This window comes from Argopecten irradians, chromosome 16 (genome assembly GCF_041381155.1).
Source record: "Argopecten irradians isolate NY chromosome 16, Ai_NY, whole genome shotgun sequence".
In the NCBI taxonomy this organism is placed as follows: domain Eukaryota; kingdom Metazoa; phylum Mollusca; class Bivalvia; order Pectinida; family Pectinidae; genus Argopecten; species Argopecten irradians.
In genome coordinates this window covers 3043381-3067912 of record NC_091149.1, presented here as the reverse complement: position 1 = coordinate 3067912, position 24532 = coordinate 3043381, and the positions used below count along the sequence as shown (strand labels likewise).

The 24532-nt window shown below is 34.8% G+C and overlaps 1 protein-coding gene across 2 annotated transcripts; it reads left to right on the top strand.

Moving 5' to 3' along the window:
• Positions 1-5223: 5223 nt before the first annotated feature.
• Positions 5224-23218, top strand: LOC138311120 (uncharacterized). 2 transcript variants are annotated; one of them, XM_069252563.1, is made up of 7 exons: positions 5224-5363; positions 7320-7422; positions 9053-9157; positions 10594-10704; positions 11237-11686; positions 17428-17679; positions 18418-23218. In XM_069252563.1, exons 2-7 carry the CDS (start codon positions 7339-7341, stop codon positions 18712-18714), a joined length of 1299 nt encoding a protein of 432 aa, XP_069108664.1. In that variant the 5' UTR covers positions 5224-5363; positions 7320-7338; the 3' UTR covers positions 18715-23218. The 2 variants fall into 2 exon arrangements, with proteins under 2 accessions (XP_069108664.1, XP_069108665.1); XM_069252564.1 differs by lacking the exon at positions 10594-10704.
• Positions 23219-24532: the final 1314 nt, after the last annotated feature.

The window sequence follows — 24532 nt, the reverse complement described above, 5'->3', positions numbered from 1 at the left end:
ATGAATGAAATAGCATGTCACGAATCATTCATGAAGTTTTATCCATAACTGATAGATTCTATTCATTAAAATTCTTAAAAATGAATGAAACATTTTCAGTCATTTTGAAGAATTTCAATGAATATCATAAAACTTCATGCATAATTCTTGACACATTGATCATGAACAATCATGAATATTTCATAGATAATCCCGATTCATTTGATGAATATTCATGAACTTTTTTTCATGAACCGCAATCTACTTATATTCTTGAAAGTTCATGAATCATTCATGAATATTCATGATATCATGATTACCATTTCGAGCCTTGGCGTTACAATCGAGTTCCATAAACTTTCACATGAAATAAACATAATTTTAAAATACTTTTTGTCACATTTAATATAATTGAAACCACCGCTATTTCCAAGACGTTCATCGTTCTAAAATCTGTTACAAAATTCATGTGGAGACAGCCATCTTTTCCATTATGGAACCCTGACGTCACGTAAATCGTGAGTTTTCGGGTCATACAATGTAGAACAGTGACGTGTGCAAAATGGGCGGAGTCGTTTGATATACCAGACGGATATTGAACAAAATGGGGAAAGCATCAACCTTATGGCTAATACGTGTAAGAACACCCTTTTGAATTTATGGAAATACTATATATATATACCTGTGCAAACGAGATATTCGAAAATTTGTTAGTCCGAAATAATATTTTTGAGTATTAATTAAATGTAATTAACATCCAGTGAGTTAACAAATCTCAATATTAATATTTTGCACTTACATATTAAAGATTTGTTATGGTGACATACGACTTTAAGAAAAGCAATATACATTCCTTTGTTCAATTATATCATCAACTTTTTCCGTCGACCTCGTCACCGCACCAAGAAAGTGACGCAAAATGTTTTGCTCCGAGAATTCTTATTCATGGCATCAATGTAGAAGTAAATATTACTGTATATTTTCGTTGTCAGCTTTTTACCCCACTCCCCCTCCCTCTCCCTTCACCAAGAACAGGTTCTTCTACACTATCAGGTCATATATCGAGAACTATTTTGTCTTAAAACTCTATAATCTATTAATGAATTAAAGAATAAATACGCTCACCATTACATGTGACACAAATCCAAAAGTGAGTACTGTAACTATATTCCGTTTTTGTATATTACAGAGTTACTTCCCTTGCGGGTAGGTTTATATCCAATTATGAAAATTACGGCACATATAACTTTATTAATTTAAAGATGCTCCATCGCCGACAGAGCATAAATGATATTCATCATTTGAACAATATTTGGTATTTAATCGTGTATATATATGCCTAATTAACACAAAAAATAACATAAAATAATTTATTTCGCCTTTGGTCATGCGTAATCATTACTTCATTCCATATTAAGTTATAATGCCACGGAATTTTTTCGGGATGCAATTAATAATTTTTCATATATTTAAATTTAGTAAAACAAAAAAGCTCAAACCTTTCAATGGTGGTAATAGTGTAAAGTAAGTATCTTTTGTAACTGAAGAAAAATACTAAATCGTCTGCTCCTGTTTTTGATAAAAAAAATACCATTTGTCAGCGGTGGAGCATCTTTAATTGTATCACTTTCGTAAAATTTTTTTTTTTTTAAATATAAAAAAAAAAAAAAAAATCAACGATACATGTAAATTATATAAGCTTCCTTATTCGTTTTTTTTAACAAAGCTGTAAAATCAGCCAGTTCAAATTTGCAATAAATTATACATTTCTATATTAACTTGATATAGTTCTGGATAAAAAATGTGAACCCTGTTGTACGCCTCTGAAAGGCAGAATTTGATTTTCATTTTTTAATGTATATATCTTACAGTTTCTCTGTCTTATTATTCAAAACAAGACACGTGGGTTTTGTCAAATTGGTTTGTAGAGGTAAAGTTTAATGATAGCTGTAACAGGTCTTTGAATAGATTGTCTGGAAAAAAAGACCGATTGATATATTTTGTCATCATCAAAATTTTTGACACAAATATCCGAGTGTGGCATATCATCCTTTTCTATAATTTCTATAATTTCTATAATTCACGGTAATGCTAAATGTTTCAGAGAAGCAGTATTGAGTTGACTTGTTTTTTTCTCTTCCTCAATATAGGCCTAGATCATATGTGTGTGTATATGTATTTTCGGTTCCTAATTTTTCGAAACGGAAATACATTATTACATTTTGATATAAAAATAAAAACAATAAAAAAATGAAAGCATGAATTTTTAATGATTTCATAAACCCAATAATATTTCTGACGTTCAGCTAGGCATGTTGGAGTTAAGTCCCTTCCTTTATAGTAAATAAAGTCATCTTGTCCTTGATATGTCTCAGTAGGTTCTGGGTTCTGTCCCCTGGCCGAGACACACAAAGTCTATAAAAGTGGTAGTTTCTGCTCCTGCCCAGCGCAACTCCGCCGTCACCGTAGCCCGTGTTGAGAAAGAAGGAAGGGATTACACCTGCATGGTTTACTAACAAGTCTTGAGAAGAGGTTGTGACCTAAACCACGTGAACTTTAGAACTTAGTAAATTACCGGTTTAATATTGATTCTTGTTTTCACATAATATATTGCTTGCATTATATTCGTAATATTGTTAATTGTTTTAATTACATAGATGATAGATATTTAAAAGTGGAGACGAAATGTAAGCAGGAACATAAATACATGTTTCTGATACAAAGTACCATAAACTAGTAGCTGCGATCGGTCCATATCTGAAATGTTTTTTAACATCATGATGAATGATCTGCTTTTACCATAAACTGTTGCATTTTTCACTCATCTACTTACTATAATAGTCATTGACCACTATAATACTACTATCTATGCCAAGATCCAGTACAATTTACTAAATTTTGTGCTATAGAAGCGTTTAATTATTAAAGAGACAATTCACTCAGGCAAATTCTTTTACATAACCAATAAGCAAAATATAGCATAAATGTATTGTTCTACATTTCTTATGAAACATATAACGTAAAACATTGACAAATTCCACGACATTGTTAAGTATTTTAATTAATATCGTTGAAATATCAAATCGTTGATCAATACGATTAAGCAGGTACAATATTAACTCTGTACCCATACCCGAGCCAAAGTCACGCACGTTAAACAAATGAACTACATAACCACTGAGAAGGTGATAAAATGATTTTTAGGCAAGACAATTCACCTAATAAGGTAAACACACTACTGTCAGAGCGATTTGAGCAGTTCTAGCCAAAAGTTGCATTACTTTACAAGCAAGGGACAGGGTTCGGCATACCAGAAGTTCGACCACAGTGTGTATATTTCACACACATGTCACCACCATAGGCGTTTCAGGCATATCACAGTAAAACTGACTGATCTAATTTCCATTAGAACTTGTTTTATCTGATATATATACAAATTTTAATGTTCTCTTAGACTGAATTGTGCTATAGAAGCGTTTAATTATTACTAAGGAACTTGATGTTTGTAACTTTTCTCAAAGTATTGCATCTACATCGTAGGCCTACATGTATTTTCAATACTTACCGACATGCAAATGTTATACTGTGGCTATGCGATTTGTGAAAATATTTGGGAAAAGTTAGCATTTTTATCTATTTTAGTAACAAATCCATTCTTCAATTGGGGTATTACATTAATACTCTAGTTTGTACGGAAGCGTATTAGGCTCACGTACGACAATATTTTTCAGGATAACGAAAATGTTTTATTTGGCGGCCGCCATATAATTTATCTGGCGGCCGCCAGATAATTAAGTGGCGGCCGCCACTTAATTATCTGGCGGCCGCCAGATAATTATATGGCGGCCGCCAGATAAGTATATGCCAGAAATTTAAGTGGCGGCCGCCATATAATTATTTGGCGGCCGCCAGATAATTATCTGGCGGCCGCCACTTAATTTATCTGGCGGCCGCCACTTAATTTATCTGGCGGCCGCCAGATAATTATTTGGCGGCCGCCAGATAAGTATATGGCGGCCGCCAGATAAGTATATGCCAGAAATTTAAGTGGCGGCCGCCATATAATTATCTGGCGGCCGCCACTTAATTTATCTGGCGGCCGCCAGATAAGTATATGGCGGCCGCCAGATAAGTATATGCCAGAAATTTAAGTGGCGGCCGCCATATAATTATCTGGCGGCCGCCATATAATTATCTGGCGGCCGCCACTTAATTTATCTGGCGACCGCCACTTAATTTATCTGGCGGCCGCCAGATAATTATTTGGCGGCCGCCACTTAATTTATCTGGCGACCGCCACTTAATTTATCTGGCGGCCGCCAGATAATTATTTGGCGGCCGCCAGATAAGTATATGGCGGCCGCCAGATAATTATATGGCGGCCGCCACTTAAATTTCTGGCATATACTTATCTGGCGGCCGCCATATACTTATCTGGCGGCCGCCAGATAAATTAAGTGGCGGCCGCCAGATAATTAAGTGGCGGCCGCCACTTAATTTATCTGGCGGCCGCCAGATAAGTATATGGCGGCCGCCAGATAAGTATATGCCAGAAATTTAAGTGGCGGCCGCCATATAATTATCTGGCGGCCGCCACTTAATTTATCTGGCGACCGCCACTTAATTTATCTGGCGGCCGCCAGATAATTATTTGGCGGCCGCCACTTTATTTATCTGGCGACCGCCACTTAATTTATCTGGCGGCCGCCAGATAATTATTTGGCGGCCGGCAGATAAGTATATGGCGGCCGCCAGATAAGTATATGCCAGAAATTTAAGTGGCGGGCCGCCACTTAATTTATCTGGCGGCAGCCATATAATTATCTGGCGACCGCCACTTAATTTATCTGGCGGCCGCCAGATAATTATTTGGCGGCCACCACTTAATTATCTGGCGGCCGCCAAATAAAACATTTTCGCTATCCTAAAAAAATATTTTCGTACGTGAGCCTAATACGCATGTTAGTGGTTTTCCCTAAATGGTAAATCGCATGTTCGCTCATGGTTTGTTTGTATCCAGCGTGCGTGCACCGGAAGTGACTCCTTTACGATATTTTCTGGATAATTCTTTTAATAATGAAAAAATATCCTTATCAGTCCTTATCAGAATACTGAGATAATTAATTTCTTATTTGTTACAGTACATCAAACCAAGTGAACTATTTCCGGAAAATGTCCGCTTTAAGTTTGAATATTAGTTAGGCCCTCAAAACATTCCTGTGATCACGATGTCCTTTGGGAAAATACCCGGATTTAGTTAGCCAAAATCTATATTGTAGAGGTTTGTTTAGAAGAAATTTTCGATAGGCTAGACTTCTATTTTGGGTTGTAGTGACTGGTATAGTTATATTCAAGGGTTGTCATAGGATAATTCGGAATATAAGGTAAATAGTTGTTGTCAATGTGATCGTTTATATGTTGTGATGTCTTAGACGACGCTTTCCAAAATCTGTCAAAATAGTATTTTCTATTTGACAGCTACAGTACTGTAGGCGTTTTGACAACTTCCTGTCATTGCAATTGGTATACTTTATCGTCGTACTTAAAAATATGTTATTCGTGCATACAATTACGTATGTTTTTTTTTTTTTTTTGCTGCATGAAACATATTTTTCTACGAAATACACTGTCGGCCTATCAAATGTTTTGATTTTGTAATGTAATCTTCATGCAACATATCTGGGGTTTGTTTATACACAGTACCCTTACTCCAACAATGTTAGAGGTAGGCCTACAGTGTAACGCGCGGAGACACTTTTTTGAAAATTCACGACATCTCTTATACATAAGATATAGACAATCTGACAGAATATTCCCTGAATATTGTGATTGAAAGACACCATGCGTTGACCAGCAGGATACCCTATTTTATATTTCTTGCCAACAAATTATAAATTAAATCTGTAATCTACTATTTTAATATAAGTATAATTTCTAAAATGTTATATAGATGATACATGAAACTATATAGCTACTAAACTTCATATGAGAGTTATAAATATTGCACTTTCTAAAGTTCTTGCGTGAATACAAGGAGATGTACACATGCAGTACTAATTTAAGTTACAAGAGATAATATTATTTGATAGCAGTTGAAACATTTTTGGTTTATAATAAATGATCATTTTATTATCTAATAGCTATCGTCATAAATTAGAAGTAAGTAGCACATATCATATACAAATTGAAATTTATAATGTGGACCAATTTTTTCCTGGAACGATTTAACCAGCAAAGATTGGCCCGGCCGATTTCACTCTGGGCTGATTTGACCCTTTTTAAAATCCAACAAATCTTCAAATGTAAAAATTACTCTACTATGTCTAGTACATATTTTCCTTAAACACGAAGTTCCCTTCTAGATCTGTAGTACTGTAGCCAATAGTAGGAGAAATATTGATATGTATCAGCTTCAATATCCCACATGTCTATATACATGCAGCTGATACATCTAAAAACTGAGGCGACTGGACGGACCATGGCCGTGTCGTGGTTGAATGATTTCTTGCATATATTTACCTACCTGCCGTGGTCTGCCTGGCGCATGCATTTAGTACCATATTCGACCCAATAAGCGCCCAGGACGCTTAAGAAATTGATAAAAATGAAAAGGTGCTAATAAGTCGAAATTATTGCAAATCTATACCGTTTTCTGTAATTTTGGTCCTTATTTATGCATGGGCAATTGAAATTGAGGCCTCAAAAAGGGGGAGAGGCGCTTATAGGGACATGGGCGCTTATTGGGTCAAATATGGAAAGTCAAAATCAATTGAAATCTTTTTTATATCATGATTAACATTTGATTAATAGGCCATGATAGTTTATATTTCATTGTTGAGTTACATGAATTTTTTTTTTTTTAAATATATATACAGGCTCACACATGTATGTAACCCAGATGTATATAGCCTGGTCTGGTTTAGTCTGATTAGGGTTGAAGATATTATCATATACAATGTATGTAAATACAGATTTAAACCAAAGTTCACACAAGTGAAAATATAAGAAAAGTTTTATTATGATCAAAATAATAATTAAGATAATTTGTGATCACTGCATCCTTACAAAATATATACTGTATTAGACCAAATAAGCGCCTGGGCATTTAAAAAATAGATGAATTGGAATGATCGAGGCTTCAAAAAGGGGAGGGGCGCTTAAAAAGCCGCTTATAGGGACATGGGTCTTATTAGGTCGAATACATAAATATATATATGATATATACCAGTACAACATGTAACATCTCCTGAATAGCAGCGGTAGTGGGAAAACAAATGAAAATATTTATGTTTTATGATTTTATTTTTTGTTGTAATCAATTTTATTATTTCACATTTCAGATATAAGTCTGACAGCAGGATGGGTTTAGCAAGTGAAGACCACCGCATGCGGCATGTTTTCCGTAAAATCAGTTTGTGTTGTATATTTCTGCAAAGATTACAGGTTTGTATTAATAATATACCATAGATGGAAAAAAAATTATTTAGTGTTTCCCAACTGTCTCATAAGATATTTCTTTAACCCCCATATCTAGCCCACTATCATCAGATCTAGACGGTGGACTGTTCAAATTGCCTTTCCTCTGTGGTCCATCAGTTAAATTCATGTGATCACTATTTCTCAGAAAGTGCAGGATTTTTCTTAGATTTCATGTATACAGACTTATGAATACATGTATAGCATTTTGGGACCAATCAGTCAGTTTGTTTGTTTGTTTGATTAGTTTAACATCCTATTAACAGCCAGGGTCATTTAAGGACGTGCCAGGTTTGTTGGTGGAGGAAAGCCGGAGTACCCGGAGAAAAACCACCGACCAGCGGTCAGTACCTGGCAACTGCCCCACATGGGATTCGAACTCGCGGCCCAGAGGTGGAGGGCATGTGGTAATATGTCGGTACATCTTAACCACTCGGCCACCGCGGCCCCAATCAGTCAGTAATATACAATTATCAACCTATTTTCAGGTGGATATGGTGAGTTATCAAACCGAGTAAGTGATATATCCCGAGGCCGGAGGCCGAGGGTTATATCATTTATGAGGGTTGATAACTCACCGTATCCACCTGAAAATAGGTCGATAACTGTTTTATTATATGACATACACTTACATATATTTACCTGGCTTTTCAAAAAGAATTAACTACAAAAACAGGATGGTATTTGCAAACTTTCTGTTTACAAAAGTAGTTACATGTAGTACTAATGGTAAATATCCAAATGCTTCTTGCTAATGGTATAGACTGGTAGAACCGGAATATCGTATCAACTGCAGCCGGTCTGGCATTCTTGAACATTTTCCATAAATTGAAGTTTGGAGTTCATTTCTGTTGATCACCGTTGATCGCAGTAAACTTGCTGCCTTCAGCCATATATGTTGCTGACTATAATAATGACGTCACAATAGACTATCCCGACGTCATTGAATGCGGGAAACTCCCGTTACGCTATATTTGGGTACGGCTTGACGTCAAAAGTGATTATGACGTCACATCTCAAGGGAGTTTTCCTCGGTCTATTTTTGACACAGGTTACTGGACTCGCAAGAGGTATCTGGACTGAGTCCAGTAACCTTGCGTGCTTTCGCCGCCGATTTTGGGGTTGATATCGCAGTTGATGAATACTTCTGAGAAGCATATCGGCCAATCAAAAGACAGCAAAAGCATCAGTCATATAATAAGATGGCATATAAGCAGTCTCGCTGGGTTTTGATAGTTCAATTTTGTCATCTTTATTAGCTCACCTGTTCCAAAAGGACCAAGTTGATGAGCTCATGCCATACTGCAACGTCCACCTGTCTATCTGTCTGCAATCAACTTCTTTATATAAACCAAAACAGAGAAAAAATCCCTATTTAAATTGTCTGTCATAAATAATGCTTTGGTGGTGCCAAGATCACTCTGAAATCTCTTGTTTAAGAAGTTTTTTTTTTATATATACTTTTCTTGTTTTCATATAAAAATAGGAGTTTTCTGTGGTCTTCATAGTTTATAGTATAAACTCTGTAGTTATGTATAAAATTTTGAATTGAAATTTGAGAAACAATTCTCAGTTAGCATTTACTCCTTTTTGTTAGAATTCTAGACAAAATGTGAAGACATTTCATGAGAGAAGAGGACCTGTGAAGAAAAGCAACTTCAGAGTGGCTTCCCTTTGTTTCCTTTTTCTCAGACGACTGCATGTAAGTATAAATGGCCACGAATGTTTCATAGGAAATCACAGGCTCGGTTATAATGGGAACAAGGACATTATGACCCGTCAATAATACCAATCATACTACTAGCTGTAGTGAAAGCCCAATATATCAATTATAATCAAGAAATTGTTGGCCCTGGGGAAAAACAATCGATCGATTATGAGGTTTCAACATTGCTGTTCATTTTTACCTACATTTAAAAATGTTCTATATTGTTGCCTTCTGCTTGGCAATAACTGAAGACTTGAGACTAACAGTGTTATGTTTTCGCTTTTGACAAAGTTAATCATACCAAATTGCTGTCAAGTTACGTATACTCTTTGCATGGATCAGAACAACAAAGATTGAAAATAAAAACTTTATCAGTTCTGATATGTTGGATTAAAAGATAAGAATTTTAGTGGATTTTGAAAATTCATGGATACTGTATTTGACCCAATCAGTATCCATGGCACATAAATACTTGGAGGGAAAATGGGCTGGTGCTTTATAGGACAAATTTCAACATCCTTTCAGGAAATAATTGTACAAAGTGAGTTAAAGAAACCAATCATGATTTTCATATTTTCAGTCTGCATTTAATTTGAGGTAGTGAATTTTCAAGTGTGGGAGGACTTATTGAGTCCAATATGATATAGGTCAAATTGATTAATCTGGGGCAGCCTGAAATTTGATTCAGTTATTTCTAGACTGATCACTGTATATAGCCTTACCTACAAAACTATAACCCATAATGATGTGAGTGTAGGATGGTGTCTTCAAACGAAATCACAGAAACATATTATTCATCAAAAGAAAAATACGAGATTAACTTATTCATGTTGAAATATTATATCCTATGATGCCATTGATCGTCATGGGTTTTGATAGCTTAACTGACTATAGACAATCTTTTTTGTGGGAAAGATATTTTCACAATTTTTTTTTGGACTTTGCTTTGGTGGCGAAAATTAAAAAAAAAAAACAAAAAAAACTGAGATTTATATTTAATTTCCTCGACTTTTACTTCATTTTAGTCAAAAATCATGAAAATTTTATGAAAATATCCGACTATATTCTTGTATATGGATGTTTGCATGTCTGTAGAAAAACAAAACTATGATTTAAATGTGAATGACTGTTATAGGTAGTTTTCCCATGCCAGTGTGTATTCTGATCACTTATTATATAATTACCATACTTGACCCAATAAGCGCCCATATCCATATGAATGCCCCTCCCCCTTTTGAGGCCTGAGCATAAGACCAAGACTATGAAAACTGTAGGTTTGCAATGGTTTTGTTTTATTAAACACCTTTTCATTTTATTTAATTTGTTTAAATGCCCTGGGCGCTTATTGGGTCGAATACGGTATATATATTTACACAACATTAGTCGTAAAAATAAAGTTTTGCCAGCAATTTATGTTTTCTGCTTGGCAGGCCTTTGAGTCCCATTTTAGGACTGCTAGCACCCAGCATGCTCATGACCCCGCCAACAAACCAACATTTAGAGTGGCCAGTTTGTGTTTTGTGTTTCTCAATAGACTGCATGTAAGTACAGTTTGTGCAATCATTATATTTCGAGGGGGTTAAATTTTCATTATATTTGACCTAATCGAAGCTTTTCTGAAACTCTTCCCTATGAAATCTGATCAATAATGTATTTGTACACTATGACACTCTGGTTTAGTATTAGTTTAGTTTTAAAGACAAGTAAGAAAAGACATTTTTTTAAAATGTTTATATTATTCAAATATTTAATCAAAAGCGTAGCTTGTTTTTATACCCAAAGTCATACATGAATCTTTAATTACATGTGCACTGACAACACACCAGCACATGAACACTGCACATGTCTACCCACAAATTTAAATCATAAAATTGTGAAATTTTGTCTTCCAGGAAAATTGAGCCACACGAAAATAGATAATTTCACAGTAGTTTCTCTTTCCCTTTTCTTACAAAGACTAATACAGCATGGCCTCCAAATCATACAGAGACTAATACGGCAAGAACTCTGAATTATACAAAGACTAATGCTGTTGTGTATAGAAATGTATAGACCATTGTTATTTGTTGACAGGCGTTTGACCACGAGCCACAACCACAGAACAATAAACACCCTCCTCCCCAGTCCACGTGGCACATGCCTGCCGCCAAGTGTAGCGGCCGACGACAGAAACGCAACAGCACCAAACAAAAGTGCACCTGCTGTAAACTGAACACAGATTCGGAGAGTGGAGAGGAGCAGACGCGAACAATTCTCACCAATACATTCCGAGATATCGTGCCAAAGTTGTCACGTATTCTGGTGAATCAGGATCCTTTTAGTTCCTCCTCAATCTGGACTAAAAAGTTTGAGCCTCAGTCATGGCCCTCCCTACTACCTTGGAAGGACCCCAACAATAAACCAAAAGACACTTTTGAAACTTTGGAAAAAAGAATGCATACACTGTTAAGGCTTTGTAAGGGCAAGAAGATACCCAATGATATAGAAAAGGAAATCAGTGCTTACCGGGAATATCAATTACAGGTAAATAAATTATAGATCTATGTGTTGATTACAGGTGTGTAGTTATAGGTGTTTTGATTACAGGTGTGTAGGTATGCGTGTTTTGATTACAGGTGTGCAGTTATAGGTGTTTTGATTACAGGTGTGTAGTTATAGGTGTTTTGATTACAGGTGTGTAGTTATAGGTGTTTTGATTACAGGTGTGTAGTTATAGGTGTTTTGATTACAGGTGTGTAGTTATAGGTGTTTTGATTACAGGTGTGTAGTTATAGGTGTTTTGATTACAGGTGTGTAGTTATAGGTGTTTTGATTACAGGTGTGTAGTTATAGGTGTTTTGATTACAGGTGTGTAGTTATAGGTGTTTTGATTACAGGTGTGTAGTTATAGGTGTTTTGATTACAGGTGTGTAGTTATAGGTGTTTTGATTACAGGTGTGTAGTTATAGGTGTTTTGATTACAGGTGTGTAGTTATAGGTGTTTTGATTACAGGTGTGTAGTTATAGGTGTTTTGATTACAGGTGTGTAGTTATAGGTGTTTTGATTACAGGTGTGTGGTTATAGGTGTTTTGATTACAGGTGTGTAGTTATAGGTGTTTTGATTACAGGTGTGTAGTTATAGGTGTTTTGATTACAGGTGTGTAGTTATAGGTGTTTTGATTACAGGTGTGTAGTTATAGGTGTTTTGATTACAGGTGTGTAGTTATAGGTGTTTTGATTACAGGTGTGTGGTTATAGGTGTTTTGATTACAGGTGTGTAGTTATAGGTGTTTTGATTACAGGTGTGTAGTTATAGGTGTTTTGATTACAGGTGTGTAGTTATAGGTGTTTTGATTACAGGGGTGTAGTTATAAGTGTTTTGATTACAGGTGTGTGGTTAAAGGTGTTTTGATTACAGGTGTGTAGTTATAAGTGTTTTGATTACAGGTGTGTAGTTATAGGTGTTTTGATTATAGGTGTGTAGTTATAGGTGTTTTTGATTACAGGTGTGTAGTTATAGGTGTTTTGATTACAGGTGTGTAGTTATAGGTGTTTTGATTACAGGTGTGTAGTTATAGGTGTTTTGATTACAGGTGTGTAGTTATAGGTGTTTTGATTACAGGTGTGTAGTTATAGGTGTTTTGATTACAGGTGTGTAGTTATAGGTGTTTTGATTACAGGTGTGTAGTTATAGGTGTTTTGATTACAGGTGTGTAGTTATAGGTGTTTTGATTACAGGTGTGTAGTTATAGATGTTTTATTACAGGTGTAATTATAGGTGTTTTGATTACAAGTGTGTAGTTATGTTATTAGGTGTTTTTATAGATTTTGATTACAGGTGTGTAGTTATTGGTGTTTTGATTACAGGTGTGTAGTTATAGGTGTTTTGATTACAGGTGTGTAGTTATAGGTGTTTTGATTACAGGTGTGTAGTTATAGGTGTTTTGATTACAGGTGTGTAGTTATAGGTGTTTTGATTACAGGTGTGTAGTTATAGGTGTTTTGATTACAGGTGTGTAGTTAAAGGTGTTTTGATTACAGGTGTGTAGTTATAGGTGTTTTGATTACAGGTGTGTAGTTATAGGTGTTTTGATTACAGGTGTGTAGTTATAGGTGTTTTGATTACAGGTGTGTAGTTATAGGTGTTTTGATTACAGGTGTGTAGTTATAGGTGTTTTGATTACAGGTGTGTAGTTATAGGTGTTTTGATTACAGGGGTGTAGTTATAGGTGTTTTGATTACAGGTGTGTAGTTATAGGTGTTTTGATTACAGGTGTGTAGTTATAGGTGTTTTGATTACAGGTGTGTAGTTATAGGTGTTTTGATTACAGGTGTGTAGTTATAGGTGTTTTGATTACAGGTGTGTAGTTATAGGTGTTTTGATTACAGGTGTGTAGTTATAGGTGTTTTGATTACAGGTGTGTAGTTATAGGTGTTTTGATTACAGGTGTGTAGTTATAGGTGTTTTGATTACAGGTGTGTAGTTATAGGTGTTTTGATTACAGGTGTGTAGTTATGGGTGTTTTGATTACAGGTGTGTAGTTATAGGTGTTTTGAATACAGGTGTGTAGTTATAAGTGTTTTGATTACAGGTGTGTAGTTATGGGTGTTTTGATTACAGGTGTGTAGTTATAGATGTTTTGATTACAGGTGTGTAGTTATAGGTGTTTTGATTACAGGTGTGTAGTTATAGGTGTTTTGATTACAGGTGTGTAGTTATGGGTGTTTTGATTACAGGTGTGTAGTTATAGGTGTTTTGAATACAGGTGTGTAGTTATAGGTGTTTTGATTACAGGTGTGTAGTTATAGATGTTTTGATTACAGGTGTGTAGTTATAGGTGTTTTGATTACAGGTGTGTAGTTATAGGTGTTTTGATAACAGGTGTGTAGTTATGATGTTTTGATTACAGGTGTGTATTATAGGTGTGTTTTATAGGTATTACAGGTGTGTGTTAAGTGTTTTGATTACAGGTGTGTAGTTATAGGTGTTTTGATTACAGGTGTGTAGTTAAAGGTGTTTTGATTACAGGTGTGTAGTTATTGTTTTGATTACAGGTGTGTAGTTATAGGTGTTTTGATTACAGGTGTGTTTATAGATTACAGGTGTGTAAGGTTTTGATTACAGGTGTGTAGTTATAGGTGTTTTGATTACAGGTGTGTAGTTATAGGTGTTTTGATTACAGGTGTGTATTTATAGGTGTTTTGATTACAGGTGTGTAGTTATAGGTGTTTTGATTACAGGTGTGTAGTTATAGGTGTTTTTACAGGTGTGTATGTGTTTTAGTGTTTTGATTTACAGGTGTGTGTTATAGTGTATTACAGGTGTTTGATATACAGGTGTGTGTTAAGTGTTTTGATTACAGGTGTGTAGTTATAGGTGTTTTGATTACAGGTGTGTAGTTATAGGTGTTTTGATTACAGGTGTGTAGTTATAGGTGTTTTGATTACAGGTGTGTAGTTATAGGTGTTTTGATTACAGGTGTGTAGTTATAGGTGTTTTGATTACAGGTGTGTAGTTATAGGTGTTTTGATTACAGGTGTGTATTTATAGGTGTTTTGATTACAGTGTGTAGTTATAGGTGTTTTGATTACAGGTGTGTAGTTATAGGTGTTTTGATTACAGGTGTGTAGTTATAGGTGTTTTGATTACAGGTGTGTGTAGTTATAGGTGTTTGATTACAGGTGTGTAGTTATAGGTGTTTTGATTACAGGTGTGTAGTTATATAGGTGTTTTGATTACAGGTGTGTAGTTATGGGTGTTTTGATTACAGGTGTGTAGTTATAGGTGTTTTGATTACAGGTGTGTAGTTATAGATGTTTTGATTACAGGGTGTAGTTATGGTGTTTTGATTACATGTGTAGTTATAGGTGTTTTGATTACAGGTGTGTAGTTATAGATGTTTTGATTACAGGTGTGTAGTTATAGGTGTTTTGATTACAGGTGTGTAGTTATAGTGTTTTGATTACAGGGGTGTAGTTATGGTGTTTTGATTACAGGGGTGTGTTATAGGTGTTTTGATTACAGGTGTGTAGTTAAAGGTGTTTTGATTACAGGTGTGTAGTTATGGGTGCTTTGATTACAGGTGTGTAGTTATAGGTTTTTTGATTACAGGTGTGTTGTTATAAGTGTTTTGATTACAGGTGTGTAGTTATAGGTGTTTTGATTACAGGGGTGTAGTTATAGGTGTTTTGATTACAGGTGTGTAGTTATAGGTGTTTTGATTACAGGTGTGTAGTTATAGGTGTTTTGATTACAGGTGTGTAGTTATAGGTGTTTTGATTACAGGTGTGTAGTTATAGGTGTTTTGATTACAGGTGTGTAGTTATAGGTGTTTTGATTACAGGTGTGTAGTTATAGGTGTTTTGATTACAGGTGTGTTGTTATAAGTGTTTTGATTACAGGTGTGTAGTTATAGGTGTTTTGATTACAGGGGTGTGTAGTTATAGGTGTTTTGATTACAGGTGTGTAGTTATAGGTGTTTTGATTACAGGTGTGTAGTTATAGGTGTTTTGATTACAGGTGTGTAGTTATAGGTGTTTTGATTACAGGTGTGTAGTTATAGATGTTTTGATTACAGGTGTGTAGTTATAGGTGTTTTGATTACAGGTGTGTAGTTATAGGTGTTTTGATTACAGGTGTGTAGTTATAGGTGTTTTGATTACAGGTGTGTGGTTATAGGTGTTTTGATTACAGGTGTGTAGTTATAGATGTTTTGATTACAGGGGTGTAGTTATGGGTGTTTTTGATTACAGGGGTGTAGTTATAGGTGTTTTGATTACAGGTGTGTAGTTAAAGGTGTTTTGATTACAGGTGTGTAGTTTTGGGTGTTTTGATTACAGGTGTGTAGTTTTAGGTGTTTTGATTACAGGTGTGTAGTTATAGGTGTTTTGATTACAGGTGTGTAGTTATAGGTGTTTTGATTACAGGGTGTAGTTATAGGTGTTTTGATTACAGGTGTGTAGTTATAGATGTTTTGATTACAGGTGTTGTGTAGTTATAGGTGTTTTGATTACAGGTGTGTAGTTATAGATGTTTTGATTACAGGGGTGTAGTTATGGGTGTTTTGATTACAGATGTGTAGTTATAGGTGTTTTGATTACAGGTGTGTAGTTATAGGTGTTTTGATTACAGGTGTGTGGTTATAGGTGTTTTGATTACAGGTGTGTGGTTATAGGTGTTTTGATTACAGGTGTGTAGTTATAGGTGTTTTGATTACAGGTGTGTAGTTATAGGTGTTTTGATTACAGGTGTGTAGTTAAAGGTGTTTGATTACAGGGGTGTAGTTATGGGTGTTTTGATTACAGGTGTGTAGTTATAGGTGTTTTGATTACAGGTGTGTGGTTATAGGTGTTTTGATTACAGGTGTGTAGTTATAGGTGTTTTGATTACAGGTGTGTAGTTATAGGTGTTTTGATTACAGGTGTGTAGTTATGGGTGCTTTGATTACAGGTGTGTAGTTATAGGTGTTTTGATTACAGGTGTGTAGTTATAGGTGTTTTGATTACAGGTGTGTAGCTATAGGTGTTTTGATTACAGGTGTGTAGTTATGGGTGTTTTGATTACAGGTGTGTAGTTATAGGTGTTTTGATTACAGGTGTGTAGTTATAGGTGTTTTGATTACAGGTGTGTAGTTATAGGTGTTTTGATTACAGGTGTGTAGTTATAGGTGTTTTGATTACAGGTGTGTAGTTATAGGTGTTTTGATTACAGGTGTGTAGTTATAGGTGTTTTGATTACAGGTGTGTAGTTATGCGTGTTTTGATTACAGGTGTGTAGTTATAGGTGTTTTGATTACAGGTGTGTAGTTATAGGTGTTTTGATTACAGGTGTGTAGTTATAGGTGTTTTGATTACAGGTGTGTAGTTATAGGTGTTTTGATTACAGGTGTGTAGTTATAGGTGTTTTGATTACAGGTGTGTAGTTATAGGTGTTTTGATTACAGGTGTGTGGTCATCTTGATCAAGAAATTTGCAAATACAAATCGCATATGAAAAAAAGTTGACTTATAGTAGATGTCTGAGTTATCTTAGAGCTGACATGACGTATCAGAACAGATTGTTTCATTAATTGAATTAAATTTGTTTCAATATCACGAGTCTTTTCATTATCACTTTGTTCTGTTTTCAACGCTAATCTTTTTCATTATTTTCTCTTCAAAACATCTGTCTGATTTTAGTTTTTTGTCCTCGTATAAGTCGTACTAGTGTATAGGTGATACTCCTAATTTCCAGGGGGAAAGTTGTGACTTTTAATAGCTGATATGTTGATGTTTGATTTATTAAGGTACAACGACACCAGACTGGTGACATCTCTAAACTTCAAGTTATTCGACAAAAGAGGAAAGCGACACATAAACTGACAGTGGCCATCAGAGAATTCGCAGAGGTGATAAAATGGCATGGCCCACCAGCCCATTCTGAGGAGCTCAAAAAGGAATCAAAAAGGTTTAAAGAAATAGTCCAGCATGCGGACACTTCAAATAGCCCACTCTCTTCACAGTTTGAAGATATTTTCTCTGCAATAGCAAATATTGAGGTAAGTTTGCAATGTTTTTAATACCTTATCAGGAATGTTGGTCAAACAACCTCATAAGGAGTGTTGGTGAAATTACCTTATAAGGAATGTTGATGAAATTACCTTATAAGGAATGTTTGTCAAATAACCTTATAAGGAGTGTTGGTGAAATTACCTTATAAGGAATGTTGATCAAATTACCTTATAAGGAATGTTTGTCAAATAACCTTATAAGAAGTGTTGGTGAAATTACCTTATAAGGAATGTTGATCAAATTACCTTATAAGGAGTGTTTGTCAAATAACCTTATAAGGAGTGTTGGTTAAACAACCTTATAGGAATGTTGATCAAATTACCTTATAAGGAGTGTTTGTCAAATAACCTTATGAGGAGTGTTGGTCAAAATAACCTTATAAGGAATGTTAATCAAATAACCTTATAAGGAATGTTGGTCAAATTACCTTATAAGGAATGTTGGTCAAATTACCTTATCAGGAATGTTGGTCAAATTACCTTATAAGGAATGTTGGTCAAATTACCTTATAAGGAATGTTGATAAATTACCTCAAATGAAATGTTGGTCAGGTGTTGAGGTGGCATGGTGATTGTGTTGCACAAGTATGATATTGAATCCTTCATCAAATTATCATAAATGTTCACAGGAGTCAATACGCGATGGTTCGCTTCTGTGCTGAAATTGAATGCTTCTGTAATTTTTCATATATACTTGTTTGTAATTTGTGTGTGTTATCTGTTTAGGGCTCTAATACTACACCAGAAGAATACATGCGACAGTTTAACCAGGCGGATACAAGCGGGATGATCACACAGAAGCAGTATTCACACTCAAGTCTCATGCCATATGCTGCTGCTGCGGCGTGTATGGAAGAGTTTGGTTCGAGTTTTTCTGAGTCTGCGGCAGCTTATCGCCAGTCTCCTTATAACTACGCACAGCAAACCTTGAAGAGAAACCTTGCAGCATTCTGTATGAGGGAGGAAGAGGGCAGAAATACATCCAAGAAAAAACGTACCAACAACCCCGACAAGCTTTTCTAGTTTTGTTTAAAATCTGATGGACACAAAATCATTTAGAAATGTTCTTTTATGTAACCTACCTTGTGCAAGTATATAAAATATATCTATAGTTGGTTGGGTTTACCTATTACTTATATTACTGTGAGTGGTAAGCTTGACAACAAATCATCCGTGGAGGAAGAAAATATGTAACTGGAAAAGTCTAACATCCTGTATTTTATTTATGTAAGAATTTGATTGATTGTTTAGCATAAAAAAGTCTCACTTATTACAATAACATCTTAATTGTCATATCAAACATGACTGATTTCTTATTGGCTCCAAACAGAGCGACTAGCATATTATGTGCCTGAATACTGATTTCTCATTGGCTACAAACAAAAGGAATAACATATATATAATAGCAAAGTGATTAGTATGTCATGTGACTTAATACTGACTTCTCGTTGGCTTACAAACAAAGTGATTAGTATGTCATGTGACTTAATACTGACTTATCATTGGCTTACAAACAAAGTGATTAGTATGTCATGTGACTAAATACTGACTTTTGTTTGCTACTCGCATGTGTATATAAGAATATGATATAAAGGGGAAATAATTGCATATTATACTATGAGAATCGGTTGAGTAATTAACTCCTGATGGCCTTGTAAAGAGAGCAAATTGTCTCGTAGTATTGTCTCATGATACAATACCATTGTTATATTGATCAGCAATACTACAAGGCAAAAGTGCCTTCTCAAGAAGGCCAAAAGAGACGACTATTCATTGTATATAATATAGACAAAGAGATTTTGTTGACATTTTTCCAATTTGTCATACATGTATCGGTATTTGTAAATATGGACCTGCCAAATCAACTTACAAGATCATTGTTGTGTTGTGTTTTCTAGGGATTGCTGATGCGAATTGTATATATATATTGTAATTAATTAATTGTTTTTGTTGAATACTTTTGTTATTTGTACATAGATAAGTTATTGTTTCTTTTTTTTGTTATTAATTTTTAATGATTTTCTCATCTTTCAAAAAAATTAACAAGCAAGCAGTTGTTTTAACATGATATAGAGTGTTAGATTTTGTAATTTTTTAACTATGTCAAATCATTTTAACGTATTTTAAGAAGCTGTTGTAAAATTTTTATTTTAAGATTAACTGGCTTTGCCCTTGTCAACGTTTGAGCACAACCATGACATTTGGTAACTTCTGTAAATTTTACCCTGAAGACTGCCTGTAGGCCTGGCATGGTTGGGTATTGTACACTATAGTGTCTATATATCTGTTGTAATCAATAAGGTTATTGGAACAATTCTACAAGCTTTTGATTGGACCAGATTGTTTATCATTGATAAAGACATTTTGGTTTTTCTAGAAGACTTTGTTATGACTGTAAGTGGAAACATCTCCCCTTTATTTTGATTTTAATTTTTTTTATTATTCATCTCCCTTTGTCATTCAAATCAAGGGAGATAAATATGTATCTTTCGAATAAGGGGAGATATTTCCTTGGTTATTGGACACAAGAGTGGTAACTATCTTTCGAATAAGGGGAGATAATTCCCTTGGTTAGTTCAAATGATTGAAGATAATTCCCTTTGTAATTGGAAATTAAGGATATAACCACAGGGCCGTTTTCATATATTAGGAACAACTGGTTGGGCTGTTTGTTAAAGTCATTATTTTAAGTATAAATCCTGACGGACCTGCAGTTTCTGATACAGGTGTGTGAAGGCTTAGTCAAGGCCCGTCTGAAAACATATAAAATCACCAGGTCAGTCTTTAATTCATAAACAAACAGTTAGGTCCAAAATAATTGAAAACGGCCCAGGTATGTATATTTTGAATGAAGGGTGATAATTCCCCTGACTTTTAGAATCAGGGGCGATAACTACAGGCTTTATGGTTATCTGACTATTGTGTCGTTATTCTCATAATTTCAGAGAAAATCCTATTTTCTTGATTTAAAAGGGGACATATGTTAATGTTTCTTAAGTCATTTTAAACTCGATGTCATTATCATTTCTTTGTATCAGACCGTGCTTGTCAGATTTTTCTTTTGTAAAATTTTTATCAGTATTTATTATCTATACCAAAGAAAGATTTCTATCTACAAATGTCTTATATTTCCATTTTTGTTGCTATACTCGTAGTGTCATATATTTATAACAATTTTAACTAGGGTTGTAGTGTAATTGGGAGGTAGATCGCAGGTGTTTATTGTTAGTGGCCGACGGTCGGCTGATAAACTTAGTAATATTTATTCACTGTTTTTATACTACATACCAGTTAAATTAGCCTCGTTATACTGAACTTGTTTACTTCTCTCTATCACTATCCCTTGAAATGTGAAATGAACTTTATTTAGAATATGGATGAAGTTTAAATGTTGTTCTTGATTCAGACTGTCATAAAATTGGCCTTTTATTTTAATATGTAATGCATAATATTTCACCTGCCTTCTGACCGCGTACTTAATCTGTAATGACGCATGGCTATATATTATTCCTTTAGTCACATATTTTATAGGTAATTTTCAGAAAACTCACAATAAATGTTTTGATCGGAGTATCTTCCCACCCTAACACCCATGTTAGACACTTTGATTGATACTTGAGATATGATTTATTTATGTATTATTATATCTATGTAAAGTTCCTTATTGCAATACCAATAAATGTAGTTAGAACCAAGTCTCGTTAAGTGGAAGTCAGTGGATCATTGTTTAACTAATACAAGAATTCAAGTTGATCAGCCGACTGGAATCACTAAAATAATTTGGATAAAATAAAGTCTTCAAGTTCATTCAGTTTACCAGTTATAGTTAAGTTACCGATGTACAAGTTACAGCTAAGAGCTTCCCTGTCCGCTTCATCACACAAAATACCCAGGGACCCCAATCTTGATATAGTATATACCAGGTACATCTTAACTGCTGACATGACATCATGTCTATTTTACAATGTATCCAATATTCATCAGATGTTCGAGAAACATCTTTATAATTCAATTTGCATTCTAATCTTAAAGACGCTCCACCGCCAACAGAGGATAAACGATACCCGTCAGATGAACAATAACTGATGTATAATCGTGTTTGCATGTGTCGGTGGAGCATCATTAAGAATATTGTTCACAAACTTTTACATTTATAGTCTGTTAAGGGTTTTAATTTGGCTTTACCTTGACCCTATAACCACCTTGGACCTTTAACATGAAAACTGATGTGGATTATTCGATAAAAATCTGCTGTAAAAGTATCGATCATTTAACCGGATTACAAAATTATTCACGAGGATCAGGAGAAAACAGATTCTAGGGCCTGTGTGGTTTTTGGAATATGTAAGGCATTTTGTGTTGATTAGCTGCTGAGTTTCCTCCAACATCACCTTTGTGTTATAAAGTTCATTTATATAGACTTTATTTATTATCAGTTACAAAATATGTTTATAACTTACACAAATCACTTTTGATGGCCCAGATGAAAGTGCACAAAAAATTCATTTCTGGATTGTAATGTAATTATTACTGTTTTGAAGATAAATGTATATTTTTGAGGAATTTGCTGAACATAGAACTCTATTACAATTTAGAAGAAAACAAATTTGCATTTTTGCAATCAAATTTTTGCAATTTAAAGAAAGCAAAAATGTCTTTGCAAAAAAAATGTTTAAAAAATGAGCCAAAGATGATTTTTTTTATGTGAAGATAGCTTGAATACTTGGATTTATGTAAATCCGAACTTTTAGACAGCAGAATTAATTGAACAATGGTTTATATAACTGGGTTAGGATTTCTATAACAATGGTTTATATAACTGGGTTAGGATTTCTATAACAATGGTTTATATCACTGGGTTAGGATTTCTATAACAATGGTTTATATCACTGGGTTAGGATTTCTATAACAATGGTTTATATCACTGGGTTAGGATTTCTATAACAATGGTTTATATAACTGGGTTAGGATTTCTATAACAATGGTTTATATAACTGGGTTAGGATTTCTATAACAATGGTTTATATAACTGGGTTAGGATTTCTATAACAATGGTTTATATCACTGGGTTAGGATTTCTATAACAATGGTTTATATCACTGGGTTAGGATTTCTATAACAATGGTTTATATAACTGGGTTAGGATTTCTATAACAATGGTTTATATAACTGGGTTAGGATTTCTATAACAATGGTTTATATAACTGGGTTAGGATTTCTATAACAATGGTTTATATAACTGGGTTAGGATTTCTATAACAATGGTTTATATAACTGGGTTAGGATTTCTATATAACTGGGTTAGGATTTCTATAACAATGGTTTATATAACTGGGTTAGGATTTCTATATAACTGGGTTAGGATTTCTATATAGCTGGGTTGTATTTATATGTGGAGATTTTCTACAAACTTTTGTCCTGCAATATATCCTGTTAACAGCTGTGTATTATAAGTAATCCACACCTAATTGTTATTGTTGTTCTTACTCAATTTTTGTACAATAAAAAAGCAAGGATTTGCTCTACAGATAGTGTCCTAGTGGTTTTTGGCAAACTCCAATACCTGAAAAAAAAACTTGAATCATTTATTTTACTTACCGGTAATACATACAAGGAGAGAAGTTTGAGTTTTGACTGAAGTCAGTGATCATGTTTTGGCTACCGTCCGCAAACTTATCACATTTTAGACTTTTTCTCAAGTTCCATCAGTAAGATTGAGCTGAAACTTGGCTTCATCTGGACAAGGTCCTGACCAAGTGGTATAATTTTTTGGGTTGATCGAAAATCCAACATCCATGAAATCATTTCGGGATCATTTCAGACGAGTTTCAGCTCTTTAGACATCCTGAATTCAATGGGTATTGTGAAAATCATCTATTACCCAAAGAGTTTGGAATGTATTTATCTGGTGTACCTCAACTGTCAACAATTTCAGGATATCCCTAGTGAACGACATCTAGCATGTAAAACCAGTTAAACGTCCCATGTGAGGAACGAAGGGGAATAACTCTCACCGATATCCTTTACTTGACTTGTGTTTTCCAGATTTTCTAAAATCTCATACTTAGGAAGCAAAACATGCATACATTGTATGAATACTGTTACATATTATAATCTATTTCCTGAGGAGTTCCAGATGGTCACTAAATTGATTCTATGTCGAAGTACTTCCGGACATCTTGTGAGTAAGGACCATGAGATTTAATATCCAGTGTTCTCCCTTAAACATTTTTTCCAGCTGGTCCTAAGGACCGGTTGACCCTAAAAGTTACTGGTCCTTACAGAGCTACAATTCATCCTTGAAGTTTATATACTAGCAAAGAAATAATTTTAAAAATATCCACATATCTGGTATCGTATCGTGTGCTCTCAACAAAGGTGACTGAAAACAAGAATATTATTAATTATGAAAATTTGTTTTGTAGTTTTATTTTCAACCTTTCTACAATGCTATTGCTATTTTCGTTTTGTATATCTTAACCCTTTCACCACTGTAGGCCATAATGGACTCATTTAGGTCAATGGATGGTAAAGACTACTAAAGTTACATAGGGGTGAAAGAGTTAAGTACTCTATCTGGACCAAAAGTTGCCGGTCAAAGGACCAGCTACATGGCAAAAATTGTCTGCACTACTATAAAGATGCCAGTCATGGGCAGACGGAGAGGCGTTAATTTTGAACCAGTCACGGGCAGACGGAGAGGCGTTAATTTTGAACCAGTCACGGGCAGACGGAGAGGCGTTAATTTTGAACCAGTCACGGGCAGACGGAGAGGCGTTAATTTTGAACCAGTCACGGGCAGACGGAGAGGCGTTAATTTTGAACCAGTCACGGGCAGACG

Excerpts from the sequence above, each read along its gene's own strand:
- LOC138311120 (XM_069252563.1), top strand. The coding sequence starts at position 7,339 with ATGGGTTTAGCAAGTGAAGACCACCGCATGCGGCATGTTTTCCGTAAA. Across the intron at positions 9,158-10,593 it reads TTTTTCTCAGACGACTGCAT|GCCTTTGAGTCCCATTTTAG; the intron begins GTAAGTATAAAT and ends TCTGCTTGGCAG. Across the intron at positions 17,680-18,417 it reads CTGCAATAGCAAATATTGAG|GGCTCTAATACTACACCAGA; the intron begins GTAAGTTTGCAA and ends TTATCTGTTTAG.